The sequence below is a fragment of the Dromaius novaehollandiae genome, chromosome 21 (genome assembly GCF_036370855.1).
Source record: "Dromaius novaehollandiae isolate bDroNov1 chromosome 21, bDroNov1.hap1, whole genome shotgun sequence".
Classification (NCBI taxonomy): domain Eukaryota; kingdom Metazoa; phylum Chordata; class Aves; order Casuariiformes; family Dromaiidae; genus Dromaius; species Dromaius novaehollandiae.
The window spans coordinates 726,070-742,166 of NC_088118.1; the positions used below are offsets into that span (position 1 = coordinate 726,070).

The following is a 16,097-nucleotide window of genomic DNA, read 5'->3' on the forward strand; positions in this document are numbered from 1 at the left end:
TCTGTTCTTTAGTCTAAAGACTGGAAATTTTGCAAACCCTTGCGACCTACAGAACTTGTTTTAGCAGTAGCCACTACGTTATCTTTTATTTGAATAGAAAGCAAAACATAGGCCGCAGCTGTGATAACGTATGGCATGAGTGCCTTTGTATACTATACACAGACTTAAATATAAACTGTTTTCATGACACCCACCAGAACTGAGCAGAAACACCACCAAGGCTGCTACTACACAGTACAAGTGTTCGCCTGCCACCTGTTCACAGAGTGGTCTCAGTAAAATTGAAAGAACTTTAAGCAGGTTTAGTGCTGATTAAAAGCACTTTTAGACAAAGTACCTGGTAAATAAAATCTTCTGTTTGTCCACAAATCAGAAGAACTTTGTTACTGATCTCTTTACCTACCAAAGAAATATTGCTAGGCTAGAGGGGACATCTCTTTGTTTCTTTCCATCATAAAGCCCACACATTCTTTTTTTTTTTTTTCTGGGAAGTGTGGAGAAATTTTAACAGAAGAAAATTTAAGAAAAAAGAGATTTGTTTTCTCCTTCCTCTACAAGTTTCTATTTTATTTAAAAGCTCATTTAAAAGGAAGGAATCACAAAATTCCACATGGTACAAAAATAAAAACAGCTGAATACTTACTTTTCCAGTTTCTGCTGCAGAATCACTATTTTCTCCTTTAATCTCTTGATTTCTTCTCTTTTCATCTGAATAAGCTCTTTACTGCTGTAGAGGTACCTGAACAGACAAAGTACAGAGCCCCACCATGTGAGATTTATTTACTTCTAATATGTACAATCTTTCATAAATATTTTAGAACCCTTCCCTCCTCACCAACAAGATCTTTCTCACTTCCTTAATTAAAACAAAGCAACAGCTTTAACATATGGTAAATCAAAATAACTCACCTGTCCATATAAATAGTCTGGGGAAATTCTAGCCTGGTGTGAATTTTCTCTGGCTGTCCTAGGGACTGATTGAACTCAAATCGGGAGAGTTCAAAGGTCAACACTGGTGGGAGTTTTGTAAACCAGCGCTGTAACAAAAGCAGAAATGCCCCCAAAGGGACTTGTTTTAAGATGATTGCTAAATGGCATATTTTAGACTGTTCCTAAGTATCTGTCTGTCTTTAAGCACTGACTTAGTATATATTTTGTTTATGGAGTGGCTAGTCAGAAAGTCAAATTTTATGAGATTAAAATTTCCACTTCCATTTTAAGCTTTTATCATAAAGAAGCCTCAAGATAGCTTCCAGAAAGTTAATTTCCATTGCCCAGTGCATCCAGCTTGATGGATTAAGTGTTCCAGTAATTAATTTTACAAAATTTGCAGACACTACACAAACTCTGAATATCAGCTAAGAGCCTCTGAGGTAGTTATTTTCCAAGGCAGCTCTCATGCAATGGTGAACAATAAAACGGAAGTCCTTAACCAGCATCTTATTCCTCATCCTCTCTCTCACTATTTATGGACTATTCAACTTAGGGCATTCGGACAACAAACCCACTTTCTTTACGTTTAAAACACTGTTTCCAAGAGCCATGCTGAAAGAAAAATTCTCAGTTGCATTTATACTTCCTCTGTCCTCCTGGGTTCACAAATACTTCGAGCATTCATTGCCAGAAGTTTACTTCACCTACCTTAGCATGGCACCACACAGACAATATTCCCTGTTGGACTCACGATGAGCACACTAAGGTCTTTCCTTTGCACGATCCATGTCAGATGTCCTGCCACAATAAATCTGTCCCTACACCAAAGTGCAACAGCACATTTTTAGATCTAAAATCTTTGCAATGAAGGTGACTGTTTTTAATACTTCAGAAGGAAATGGCCAGGTAGCACAGCCTTTTGAGAAGCTGCCCAATCTTCAGAACAAGAGAACATAAAAAAGGAAAAGGAAGGTTTTACACACCTATTATGTAGGAGAAACATATGCTCCAATTAATCCCACTGATGCACTGAGCTTCAGTACACTCACTCGTGCTCTCAAAAGATAAAATGAACCTTATTCTCTATGTCCCCTCTATCATGCAGTCCTCTAGTCACCACATCGTCAGAAGCGAAATAAATATGCACAGTTCTTTCCAATCACATTTCTTAGAAATAAAAGCCAGAGCCCTCCCCTCCTACCTGTATAGCCACACTACGATTAAAACTTGGCCCAGTGACTGGGCCAACTTCCCTTGTCTTTCAGTAGGGGGCTTAAAGAAACTAAGAAGCTTGGATTGGAAAGAATCTGCCTGATTAGCTCCCTACGTCCCACGTCTCCCCTTTCTCTCTCGCACCAGCCTACATCAACTGCTACAGAATCTGCTTTAATTGCATCTAAACAGCCTCATGCAGCAACTAGTAAAACCACTAACAAACAGCTGAGTCCAAAGTCAGACAGGGCTTACCAGCACAAGATTTCATTTTTCTTTTACTGCCTTAAGCTACAGCGGCACGTTTTTCAAACACTCTGATAGAACTGAAATTCCTTCCCCTGCCCATCTATGCCAGATACCTCTGCAAACTTCTTAGTATTATTTCCCAAACTTTTTCTAGACTAACTTCTCAGCTGCTCTTACACATCCAGGATGCTGAATGTAATGCTACATCTTAACTTTCTACCTTGCTGCAGTGAAATAGTTTATGATTGATTTGTGATTCGAGGAATTTCAAAAAAAAAAAAAAAAAGAAGAGAGAAAAAAATCAGCACAGGCAGAAGATAAGAGTGAAAATGAGAAAAGAAACACACACTGTAATAGGGAGAAAGAAACAAATTCCAAATGGCATACCATAGAGTTAAGCACTGTACTTTTACCCTCCGAAAATATGGAGGCAGTGGTTCTCCCCCTACTCAGGTACAGGTAGGCTTCAACAGAAAGAGAGAGACTTTATCACACTTGCATCAGAAGTAGATGTTTACCTTTTTAATGTAAAACAAACTCCTCAAATTGATTATTAGAACAATACAGCTTTACAAGTAAGCTAAGACTTAGTAACTCACATTAACATACATTTAGGCAAGACTCCAGGTATCCAGAAAACTTTGGTTTGTTGTTAGTAGAGAATGATTACAATTGGCATTTAAAGTTATCCAAATACAGCGAGACACCCCTGCGCTACATGCCTTGGCTTTTTTTAGAAAGCAACCAAAAGCTCAACAACAAAACATAAAACTAACCTCCTGTCCATATTTCACTGACTGAGCTGCTGTCTCCTCATCCATCTCCCCCTCTACCATGGCTCCTTCCAAGCACTCATTCAAGTTCCGATAACCATTTACCTGAAGGGGATACTGACCAAAGGTTTCAATCTTGGAAAAAGTATTGCCTGAATAAGGGAAAAGATACAAAACCCCATGAAGAAACTTAAAAGAATGGAAAAACCTGGGTAACTCAAGAGCTTGCGATAAGCATCAGTTTTGACATACTGCTTTTAAGAAATGAGCTCCATGTGGTTCTCTGTATAGATGTCTATAAGGACAAGCCTCTTTATAAACAAATGCTGAAGTAGATGACCACATGAGAGTATTTAATGTTTTCAGAAAAGACACTTTATAAAAGAAACAGTTTAAAAACAATTTTATAAAGACGACTATTTGCAAGTTCACTGTAACACTGAAGAACCAGGCAAATTCATCAACAACGTGCAACATAAAATCATGTATCGTCATTGCTATAAATCAAAACACTCAAAGGAGTTAAAAAGTGAATCTACCAAATCCTTAACTCACCCTCGTGGACACCCTCAGTCAAGAAAGTCCCATAGAAAAGCTGTACCATTGGGTTTTCAGATTTGTCCCCAGGGCTGCTGTTTCAAAAAGGAAAAAATCCCACACATTTGATTCATTTGCGGCTATAGGCTCTTAAAAAGTCCTAGCTCAAAATCTAAGCCTTTGCTTCGGAGTCTTCCTACAATCAAAAGTAAAGCTTTCTATCAAAGCACAAAATACAGAGGAACCTTCTCATCTGTTTTCATACTCATAAGTGCATTATACCACTTATATGGCAAGGAAAAAAAAATGCTAACACACTGCCTTCTGAAATGCAGTTCTAAAGAACAGATCTTTAAAGAAAGATCTTTAAAAAGATTTTAATTTCTACTTCAGGTGACTATTTTCCTAACACAACTTTTGTTACACTGTAGTGTAAATTTTATGACAACCTTATTCTGTCAGCTGAGCACCTCCTCATGCCATTTTACACCAGTTCTGTTGAGTTCCCTTAAAAAGCTTACTTACTCTGCAGGCCACAGTGGCACTGAATAAAGTCATACACGTAGGCAAGAAATGCAGATATAACATTTTATAAGCATATTTGCATATTTCACACTTAAGGAGGATTACCCTCAATCAAAGAACTCCTTTTTGCTTTTTTAACCCAAATTTTTTACTTAAAGTCCTCCCATTTATCAACAGTCACATTTAAAATTATTTCCGCTCAGTGATAGGTTAAACTCCTGAGAGCATAAAAACTCACTTGACATCCACAGCAAGCTGGAATGCATCCTCCAGCCAATCCAGTAGTTTGTGTGTGAATTCACTGACATCTTGCTAGAAAACAGACAGAAGTTTAAAGTCAAACATACACATGAACATGAAAGTGTTTTCATATTCCATCAGTTTCACAAACCTACTCAAATACAGGCTAGCTGGTATTGCTGTACCGACTCATCTGAGAGAAATATGAACTTAAAATGCTGTGATCATTATTTTAGACCAATAATGAACACTCTGCTCACCTGAAAACTAGATCAGAGGAAATTACTACGATAACTCCCCAACTACCCAGATGGCACTCTTGGAGGACTGTTATGCTGGCTGTTTAATTAGCAAGCACGTACAGTTCACCTAAATGACACAGGGAGAGTTGCTTGTCAGTTGACAAACGTGAGATGAGGCCTTTGAACGTAATAGCAGGATGAAGTGAAACAGGATCAATGTGTCTGTAAGTGCTGTTCTGAAGATAGCAAAATGCTTTTTAACCTGGTCTTACCTGTTGTTCTTCAGCTGATCTAAATGCATCCCTTAGAAGCTCCAATGCTGCCGAAGGGTCTACAAACTTACGATGTGTCCCCAGCATTAAAGCAAACAGACACTGAAGTTCTTGCATGAATGCAATATTTCTTTTTCCCTGCATCGCAAAAAAGTAGAAGAAAAAAAACAAACCTCTGACGGCAACTCAGTAGAAGCAGCATTCTAAACCAAAGTGTTACATGCACATATCCGAAGAGGTACGTTAATAAACCAAGGAAAGAGATGACATTAAAATGGACAATAGCAGAAAGACATGTAAGGTCATTTCTTGAAAGTGGTTTGATCTACTGATAGATGTATAGGAGAACTGAAAAAAATCAACTTAAGTAAAAAATCAAGAGAAAAGAAGTGCCAGAAGTAATAAGAGCTAATATATATAGCAAAAGGCAGTAATTATATGATTTATTTTGTCTAGAATTTGGGTTTTTCAGAGTATCAAGAGCACACACAGAAGCAAGTAAATCACCAAAGTTTCTTTAACGGTGGTTGCCAGAAGCTGGAATGATACAAGAAGGGAAGGGTAATTCTACGTATGCCATTTTCTTTAAATATTTTCTAAGCATCTTCTACTGGTTACTGTCAGAAGGTACTGGGACTAGACAGACCTTCAGGTTGGCTCAAACACCAGCTCTTCTGTTGCGCATACAAGCAAATAAACAATGTGGAGCTACCAAAGAAATTTCACAGGACAGATTTCTCCCAGCACTTCAGCTAAAAGTCAGAGGAAAGCTTTATGGAAAGCATCTGATCTTTTCTACCGTGATTCTGTCTTTGAGAAGTATTTCTCAAATTTGACTTTAAAGCAGCAAGAAAACTTGAAAGTCATTAACATAGGCACAAGGGGCTCAGATGGCCCATTTCAAATTAAACCTGCTTAGAGAAAGAACAAGACAGCATACCACAAAAGAGGGACACTTCACGGCATTAGTCGATGAAAACTTACCGTGCGACTTCGACAATTCTCAAGCACACTTTGTGGGAGAGAGTAGCCAAGGACCAGCCTCCGAAATTCTGGCAACTGGAAGAGAGACTGAGAAGAAAGAAGAGTTAAAGACTGGTCAACACCTGTCAGTACTTAACTCATTACAATTTGAAGAACCATTATCATTCTTTGTGCTCTGCAGCTGTTTTGTTCACTCCTAATTCTTCAATGGCCCTCTATTACTAAATAAACATTTAAGAAGTAAGCAATCTACGTGGCAGGCCAGTACATCTGTACCCACTGTCTCCCCTTACGCCCTTTCAAAGACCAAAATCCCATCCTGTCATTTTTAGGATATATAAGCATTTCAGAAAAGAGCACAGGCAAGATAAGAAAAAGCACAGAGGAACCAGTAACACCGAGAAAGGAGCACTTCTGCAGTTATTGTATTTCTTTTCAAAGGCAGAGAGACATGATTAACATTTATCTGCTGATGTAAAATGGTTAGAAGAGCCAAATGTGTTCAGTCCCTCTTACTGTTGTCTATTCTTGCTTAGGTTATCACTAATAATACTCTTTGCTTAGTTACTTATGACATCAAACATTTAAGCCACTGTATTCCATTAACTGCAATCTGATACACCGCGTATTGAGCCAACAATCACTGCAGTAAAATTTAATTATCAGTTTGCTTTGCCAGTCTAGCTTCTGTCATCCAGTAAGTATTTGGACATCACCGCACCAAAAAAACATTTGCATAGGTACACACCGATTATATCCATCTGTATCTATCTTATGCAAAGTCTATCTAACTGCTCTTTTTGAGCATGCCCAGAGTAAACCTCTGTTATATAAAATAAAAAGTATTTTAGGATCTCAAGCCAAGGCTTGATCCATTTCTCAAATCTGAAAACGAAAACATGGAAACCTCCCCAATACTGCCCTCACAGCAGAACGAAAACAGAGGTGGAGGTGGGAATGTTTTTGTTTTTCTATTAAATTTAGTATACTTGCAATCTTCTTGCAATCTTGGGGAAAATGAGTAAATCTGAGCATGGTCACACTCACTCATCTACATGTGATGACCACCTCATAAAGATGATGTATTTTTAATTATCATTGATAAACATTTTGACCCCAAGGCAGCAGGAATTACAGAATTAGTTTGCTATTAGATTACCTGTATGACAGCACTAAACCAACATGTATTTCCAATGTTTTTCATTCCAACGGGCCAGTCACCCACTCTTCTCCAGTCATTCTGTTTGAGATTCTCTCCCCAAACCTCACAGCGTTTCCTTTTGGAGCGATTTTTGTTCTCAGCGGGATGTGCTTCCTGTGCTCTGCCACAGAAGATGTATATATTGTAAAACACCATCTCACAGAGATTCTTAAGAGCTACAGGAATTGTATTCCACTCTAGTCACAAGCAAGACACTCGAGTCAGGCACTGCCAGATGATTCATGTAGCACAACAAGTCTTATCTGTCTCCAAAAAAGTTTTAATTCTCAGATGAGGTGGATGTGAAACAGGACTGGAAGGTAATTTGGGAAAATGGAATAAGGTAATAAGATGCACATACTTTTCTTCATACCCTAGCTGGTGCACAATTAGTGCACAGTGCATTTTTGGTGGTTACTGGAGACAAATCCAGTCCAATCCACAGTAAAAAGGGGATAGCTACCTGATGCCTAGTGTGAGGTGAATGAATACAAAAGATTTCAAGGTTCTTCCTGAATAGGTGCTACACCAGTAAAGTCTTCTTTTGTTTGGCATGTCAGTGACAACAGTGGGAATTGAATAAGCCACGACTAAACCTGGGTTTTCCATTCCAAGCATCGTGTTGCAGTGCTGCCCCAGAAGCAATGATTGACCATAGTACCCAGAAGAGAGTCACGATCCAAGCATCTTATGAGAGCGTTAAGTATACATCTGTTTGGGCATTTACATTTGTCTTGCAGTTGTTAAAAATGCAATCAGCCTAAGGATGCACTTACAAATATCTGACAAAACCAAAAACAATTTATGGATTCACTGACCTTTCCACTTCTCTTTCTGCAGCTTGAGCTTTTGGTGATTCTAGCACGCTGAAAGCAACGACTGCCTGGAGGTCGTCTTTGTTGCTAGGGGTAAGTGCAGTGCCATCTAGAAGCAGAGGCAACATTCTGATCAGTTTTCCAAGCAGGAGTAGTCAAATGTTTTCTTTAAAAGGAACTTCTAGAAAGCGTTACACTTCACAAATATGACTTTCAAAATGATTCAGGTATATTTTTCTAGCAGAAATGTAAATACATATTCTTTTAGTTTAAATCATACTATGAAATCTAAAAAGCTACCGAGTGGGCTGGAGCAGGAGGACAGTAGAGATCATGCAGCTACGTAAAAGCCAGATTTCCTTAAACCTGAATTCAGAGCTTGTGGGAACATTTCAAACCTGCTGAAGCAATGAAACAAGAACATCAGCTGCTGCTTATATTTGCTATGCCTTGATCTCAATACTGACTCCTGACACAGTTTTAAGAAAAAAATTATTTTAATTTAATAAAATTTGCATAACCACACCAAACCAACTTCTTGCACTGGTTTCAGGATGCTCAGCTAACTATGAGTCATTTTGTTTACTAGTTATGTAGGGAAGGAAAAAGGAAAATTAGTTTTGAAACAGGTGGAAGCCCTAAATAGTAGGGTAAAGGGCAGCTGAATGGTTCTAGGTGTTACTCTCTAAGCTCCCAGCACATACTTTTGGCATTGTGAATCTGTCCAGTGATAAATTCACTTGGGAGATTTTCAACAGATAGACTAGGTGTCTTTAACAAAACTGAAGTTTTAAATAAATTATTTTCAATTATTGCAGGCGACAATGACTTTTTTTTATATTTAAATGTACCAAGCTGACAGCCTACTTTTGTCAATACTAACATTTATAAAAATAATTTTCAAGTAATCAAATTGCTAGCTCAAATAACCCAGCTGCCAGAGTCTTATTTTGCCTTTGTTTACGTGTTCTAGCAGTCAGTAGTAGTGCTTCAGCTAGGCAGTAATACTAGACAAAACTAGCTGTCTGGCACCGAAAGCTGCTGAAAGGGGATGAAGCCAGCCCCTCCTGGCAGTTTTTAAAAAAAAAAAAAAAAAAAAAAAATCAGTTGATCTGCAGGTTCTAAAAGCATAGGTCTTTGCTCTCAGGTAACCAGGTTCTGGAAAAATAGCAGCTCTGGCATGTCCTTATAGCCAGACAGGGAGTCTGCCTGCCTAAAAAAGAATCAGCAGGCAAACAACTATTATAGAAACCACTCCTAATATAGAGATCATTTTAGGGTAGCAGTGATAAAACAGGGGCGAGAAGGGCATACAGCATTTCACTTTGGGTTTCAACGGTCTGCCTACTCTGGTCACTTTGATTTTCAAGATGAACAGGATTGAGTCGCTCTCCTTTTGGATTCAACTGTCCTTCACCAGGAAATACTAAGTACAGTTAAGAAACACCTTCCAGCCACGCAGAGCCATAAGGCTGCCGTAACAAGGGACTCAGCCCCTGTACCTCACCGGCTTCACCGCAGACATGCATCCCCATTCCCCCTCCTTCAGCTGGCACTCACCTGACCCAGAGGTGAGCTGGTTCAAGGAAACTACTGTGACCAAAAACTCATCTTACAGAAAAGATTTTTTTGCAGGTTTCGTTCCCTAACTATCCCACTGCAAGTAACAAGCACGAGGAAAATCAGATGAGTACTACGACAAGAGTGGGGGGGATTAACCGGCAGAAGCTGGGAGTCCAGTACTTCCCCCTTCATCTCAGCTGCCATCTGAAACCTGCAGGTAATACAGTGTGAACACAGACACACTACTTACTTGGCGGAAGCTGTTTGCCCGCAGCGCTCCCTTCCCAGGTGGATGGTTCGGCAGCAGCAGCGTTCTGCGTGGGCTCCTGAGCGTGCTCCTCCGTGAGGAAGCCGACTGCTTCCATTAGGTCTCCATTAGCAGCCTAGGAGAATAAAAGGGGAAAAAATCCATAGTTCCAGGGTTACTTCATCTGCATTTGTATGAAATTTAATGCATCCATGGTAGAGATAGACACAGTGGCACCAACTTTACCTTCTCTGGCCACAGGAGAAAGCTATCTATTGGTGACAAGTAGCAGTTAAAAAAAAAGGGGCTACAATTTCTCAGACAGAAAGCTCTTTGGCTTTATTACTAGCATAATACAGACTGCATTAACTCATTTTCCTCATAAGAGACTGGAGTAATTGCAGGTCTGAAGTGCAACGGAGTACTTGGCCGCAGAGAGACTCACAGAAATCAAACTCTTCATGAATTTCAACACGAGTATGTTTTACTGAACTGGGGCTGTCTTCAACGGTAACACTACTGCATTTCTTGGACCATCACTATGGGCTACGTACAGTATTTTCACTTTACATAATGCAGCACATGATATCGAAAGAATGTGAAAACACTGATTGCAGCTCACTCCAGAGAAGAGCTCCACCACACAACCAACTTCCTGCTGCTCTGCCTCAAGAAGCTGGTGTCTGAGGATTCCAGACTAACGTAGGTGCAGTGAGTTTCTTGCTGCAATTTATAAAGATGAAGATATGCACTATGAGGAGGAGTCTTTCCAGATAAGTATTGCTTCTCCACCTATCTGAGATTCTTGCGTCCCTTTACTCTAGGGCGAAGACAACTGTGCTGGTGATTGACAAGACAACCGCAAGTCACAAAGCTACAAATGTTATGTCAACTGTGCAGAACTCCTGAAACAGTTTACATAGGGGGAAACTTCCTCTGCTCCACAAAATTTGTGTTTATTATAACGCATTGATAACAGTTTCACTGCAGGAGCAAAACTATCAGGAAGTGTTTACAATGTTTTAACATAGCATATGCTACTGCAGCTCAGATTTTGAGGTCTGCTGTTATAAAAACGAAGGGTTTTCAACTCACTGTGGACTTTTTGTTTCAGAGTCAATGGAGTCAAGAATTACCTATTAACTTCCAAATCATATTCCCTTCTGACACCAACAAACGCTGGACTTGTGTATCTGTTCCCCTCACGTGTATATGCACCAATTGGGGCAAAAAAAATAGTGGATCATTTATCCCCACCTCTTCCGTGAACGAAATTATTCCATACAGCGTACACTATATCACTTTCACGAGATACATGCTGACTATTTTGGCAAGAAATAGCCTATGATCAACCCATAAAAATGCCAACAAATATCTGACCCATGAATTATGTTTACAGACAACCTGAACTTGCCCAATTTTTCAAGCAAAAGCAGAGGTCTTCTTTCAAAAGAACAATGACAACATACACAAACCTTTAGAGCTGCGTGAAGGAAGGCTGAGTCTTGAATTCCTGTTATCTCTCTCAACTGATTTAAAAGCATCTGGCAATCCTATATGCAAAAAATAAAGAAAGCTCATGTAAAAACGTGATCAAGAAAACATGGAGCTGTTTCTGCAACGCTTGCCAAGGGTTCACCTGAGTAGTTGCTTTTTCTTTCCTTTTTACTGACAGACCAACACAAAAACTCAGTCACAGCTGCCTGACAGCATTCAGTTGGAACGTCAGTTTGAATAGCACACTTAACAAAAAAATTATTTACAGACTAACGTTCAATTTCTTGTATTTTCAAGAGAACGTCAGGAGGCCTCAGAGGAAGCGATATGTACCGTGTTAGGTGCCCCATAGCTGAGGTGGGAACCGGCACCCCCTCCCCTTTCAGAAAGCAGCAGCATGTGCAGCAGGACATATAAGGAGGCTAATAAGTTCCCAGGGGATTGGCGAGGGGCTATTTTAAGTGTGGCTGCACATGCCATTTGTGCCTGTCATTTCTCACTAAGGTGTCAGCGTAAGGGCCCAGGAAGCTACTATTGCTTTTCCTCCCCCCCACCGCACAGGCAACTCAAAGTTTGGTTAGCTATTTGGTGTCCACAGTCAACAACCTATTCTTTGATTATTGCAGCCACTTACGATTTTGGAAGACAACCTCTGTAATCAGTTTTTTAACAGACTTTTATGAAATCCTTACACGCTGCAGGGCTAGTCAAGCAATGAATAGTCCTCGTTCACCAACCCACGTACCTGGTCAGGAAAGCATAAGCCCCGACAACAGAACGATGCCAGATAGTTTGCCAAAAGCATTTATCGCCTGCAAGTTATATAGGTCTATTACCGGGAAATAAGTTCATGGCTGGGGAAAAAGATCAGCATTCACATTACAGAAGTGAATTTGCTCCAAAAGGGCTGCATCTTATAAGAGATGCCTGCACATATGAAACACTTTTCACATGGAGCCAGTATCTTTGCATTAACTGCCAGATGCAGCAGAGTTAAAGGACCCCTTTTTCCATACAAGTGGTCATCATGCCTACTAAGCACCGCAGTGCTATGAATAACTTCAATGAAACAGTTATCAGGAAAGTCGGGTCTCTGTACAGAGTCATAGCTCTCAACTGTTCTAGGACCTAATTGTGACGCTGAAGGTCTCCTCACTCCCCTTTCCAAGCAACAGGTCAGCAATCTTCTATCTCCAACAGTTTGTTCTAAATTAAACTTTTTTTGATGGAAACACTCATCATACTTCCACCTAAAATACTACTTTTGCTCAACTGTTATTAAAAAAAAACTGTGTGTGTGTGTGTGTGTGTACACATCCCTCCAACGCCCTTATACACCCTCTTTTTGCCTTTGCACCCGATCCCGAGAAAAGCGGAGACGCTGGAAGCCCTCGTGACCAGCTAACAGCACAATGGGAAGCCGCACGATAAGAGGCCCAGAGTATGAGGTTCGGGACAGGAATGCTTTCACAACGGCAAACCGAGTATATCATGTTGCTAATTTTGCTACCTTAGCAAATTGTATTCTTGTTGGCTAACCCCACCTCATGCCACAGGGCATATTTTTCCGTTGGAGAAAAATCCATGCTAATTAAACCACATTACAAGGATGAAATGCAAGGCAGGACAGGGCATGATTACCCAGGAGGTTTTCTCCTTCACCGAAAGTGATTCCCAAAGGCTGCACTAAACACCAAAACTAGTAACCAACCCACGGTTTTAAGTTACCACATACTAACTAAATATTTCCAATGCAATTTTATTGAGCCTTTCATAAGAAACATTTGTGTTAAAAGCACCTCTTAATGGTGTAAAGCTTATCCCATGCAACGAGGCTTGCAGCTGACCGGCAGCCCACGAAAGCCAACAGGAACCACAATCTGTGCACCGAAATCTGTTAAGTGCCCGGGGAGTATTTTTTTGGCTTTGTTTTTAAAACTAGCCTGGTTGATTGCTTTCTGAGGTTATGCTGCCGTGGTACTTTAAAACAAGCTGCAGAGCTGGACATTAACACTCAGAACAGCAGTGGTAGCATACCACTACTATTAACATACGCTGCGCTAGAAAAACCAAAAACCAAACCAAAACAAACAGCAAGACTCCCATTAAAGGCCAGAAACTAACAACCAAAAGTGAAACGCTACTACTATTAGATTACAGCAAAAGGAGACGAGCGTACAAACAAGAGGTTGACAGGAAGGAAGATGGAGGAGATAAAATTACATGGACAACCAAGCAAGTGGTGAAATAGAATAGTTTTGCTGTTTTCCTTAATTTGACTCACTTTTATAGGGCACAGAAGTAGTTTGTTTTGAGGAGAAACCGAAAGCAGGGAAGGATGAAAATGTGGCGCATAACTTCAAGGAGGTTCCAGAAACGACAGCGTGCATGAAGATGCCGTAGCCTGCATGGAAGAGGCACGCAGAGTCGCTGCCCTCACCACTGGAGCTGAACCATGCTTTTTATCGAACCAGGAAAATGGATATCAAGAGGATTAAAAACCTACAGGAGGGAGCACCAACAATGGCTGCGTTCCTGAAATGAGACCTCTCACAAACCGATACCCACCTAGGCAAGAAGTGACAGCCAGCCGACTCGTCATCCTTAACATACGCATATACAGGCCGCTCATATATCGCGTGCTCTTCTGCCACTGCCCCTGCGCAAATCTGAAATCGGTGCTACGCAGACTTCCCAAATGCACAAGGAGCGAACTGACACCTTCCCACCACTCATTTCTTTAAGGCTGCCCTCTCAGAAGTGTTTCTGGTGCACCTCAAGAGCACTGAGGTTCTGCAGAAAAGCGAGGATCTCAGAAGAACGGGACAGATGCGTAAACACAGTACGCGCCCTAAAAAGCTCTTGGACTGGGCTTCAGTGTCCTGTACGTGCACCAGCCTTTCAAACCGAGAGCACTGAAGGTTGCCCACAAAAGCAAATCAGCAGTCAACTAGGAGCATATAGCCGCGTGCCCTTTTGAACGTTACGGGCCAGATCCTTTTAAAGACAAGTTATACAGCCTTGCAATTTAAGAGCAGTAGTTTTTTTCTAACAGATACTGAGAGAAGCCGGTCTAGTAACAGAGACAGACTAACTCATTTCCTTTGTCCTCTTTGTAAAATAACTGTAACGAAAGCTGTCAAGAGACCACCGTGCAGAATTATCTGTGTACCTTTCCCACAGAAGGGAGAGGAAGAGAGCACGAGACCTCTGTACATCTTCAGAAATCACTTAGACACAGTATTTTATCTACCAGGATTTTAAAAGGAAAACATCTGAAGCCGATGACCACCAAAAAAGTTAAATACAAGAGCAACATCACACCTATTAACACAGAAACATGACTTGTGCTGTCAAATCAGTACACTGGAATCTGCGCTGGCAAACGGGAAATGGAATTTCTGTGCCCCAAGACATTGTGCTGTCAGGACAACGCGTACAACACAGCTGAGGAATCCCTGGCTGCAGGCGTCGAGGAAGCTGCTCGAAAACAGCGCTGATATGACGGTATATTCACAGAAAGCAGTGCCCTTCTCCAGGGCAGCTACGCTCGCCCAACTCCAGAGCGAAGGTCTCGCAGGAAAAGCATTGTCGGAGCAGAGAGGAAGACCGCGTGGTCGTAAGACTATCCTGCGCACGTTCCCTGGAAGAGTTCAGCCTTCAGCAGCACTAACCTGGCTCCTCAGCCTAAACTCACCTCTCGAACGTGTGGGATGCTACGGCAGTACGGCGATGGCAAGCTACTACAGCTTTCACAGCTATCACACGGCACGTCATAACTGTCCAGGAAACCCTACAATTCCTCAAGTACTTCTTGTTTCTGACAAACATCCTTCCTGCCCTTCACAAAGAGTATTACATCGTGGAGAAACGGTTATGAAAATCACGCCGGATCAAGGGCAAACCGTGCTAACGTGAGAGGGATCGGTCCGGCAGGTAAGTTGCTCTTCCCATCCCAGCCTTGCTTTTACAGCAAAAACGTGAGGTTTTGCAGAGCGCGCCGCGGACGCAAAGCTGGCAGCGAGCGGACGGCAGCGAACCGACCTCGGCTCCCCCCAGAGCGCCAAACCCCAGCCCTGCGACCCCCAGGGCCTCGCGAGCCCGGGCAGCGGAGCGGGAGCCCCGCTCTGCCCTCGGGGGAGGCCGCGGCTCGGCGCTGCGGGCCGCGCAGGGGGCCCAAGCCCGGGCCCGGCAGAGCCGGGAGGCAGCCGGGCACCGTTAGGCCCCGCGGCTGGGCGGCGGCGGAGCGGCCCCCGCGCCCCGACACACCGGGGGGAACGCGGCGGGGCCCCCCCGCGCCCTGCGGCCTCCCCCCGCCCGGGCCCCGCCGCCCCCCGGGCCGCGCTCACCGCTCCGCCGGGGCCGGGGCCGCCCTCCGCGGCCTGCAGCTCGGCCGTCATGCCGGCCGGCAGCGGCCACCCGCCCGCCCGCGCGCATGCGCCGCCCCCGGGAGCAGCGGGCCGGGCCTAGCGCCGGGCCTAGCGCCGGGCGGCCGCGGGGTGGCGCGGCGGGGGCGGCCAGGCCGCGGAGGCCGCCGGCCGTTAGCGCTGGGGAGCAACGGCCACCGGGGCCGTTGGGGCCGCTGCCTGCGTGTGCGCCGTGGCGCCCGCAGCCGGGAGCCGGGCAGCGGCCTGAAGGAGGCCGCGGCTGAGGCGCTGCGGCACCCGGAGCGCCTCCCTCGCCGCGTTCGCGCCGTGAACTCACCCCGGGCCGGAGAAGGCAGCCGGCCGCGATGCCGCTTGGCACCGGCCATGCTCGGCTCCCTCCGAGCTCTGCTCCTGCTGCCGCAGCCCGCCGAGGCAGGGAC

The 16,097-nt window shown here is 43.1% G+C and overlaps 1 protein-coding gene across 8 annotated transcripts in view; it reads right to left on the minus strand.

The window, feature by feature from the left end:
* The window catches only part of USP28 (ubiquitin specific peptidase 28), a 35,860-nt gene that overhangs the window by 15,170 nt on the left and 4,593 nt on the right, over positions 1–16,097 (minus strand). For 3 of the 8 annotated variants that reach the window (XM_064524157.1, XM_064524154.1, XM_064524152.1), the window contains 11 exons: positions 11,269–11,346; positions 9,797–9,929; positions 7,987–8,092; positions 7,127–7,289; positions 5,968–6,054; positions 4,984–5,121; positions 4,468–4,541; positions 3,723–3,799; positions 3,171–3,319; positions 910–1,037; positions 644–739 (listed from right to left, as the gene is read on the minus strand). In XM_064524157.1, the coding sequence (XP_064380227.1) occupies positions 644–739; positions 910–1,037; positions 3,171–3,319; positions 3,723–3,799; positions 4,468–4,541; positions 4,984–5,121; positions 5,968–6,054; positions 7,127–7,289; positions 7,987–8,092; positions 9,797–9,929; positions 11,269–11,337 (1,220 nt within the window). In that variant the 5' untranslated portion in view covers positions 11,338–11,346. Of the gene's footprint in view, positions 1–643; positions 740–909; positions 1,038–3,170; positions 3,320–3,722; positions 3,800–4,467; positions 4,542–4,983; positions 5,122–5,967; positions 6,055–7,126; positions 7,290–7,986; positions 8,093–9,796; positions 9,930–11,268; positions 11,347–14,987; positions 15,167–15,639; positions 15,743–15,994; positions 16,090–16,097 lie in introns of those variants that run through there. The other 5 variants (XM_064524160.1, XM_064524155.1, XM_064524158.1 and 2 more) reach the window with 4 other exon arrangements.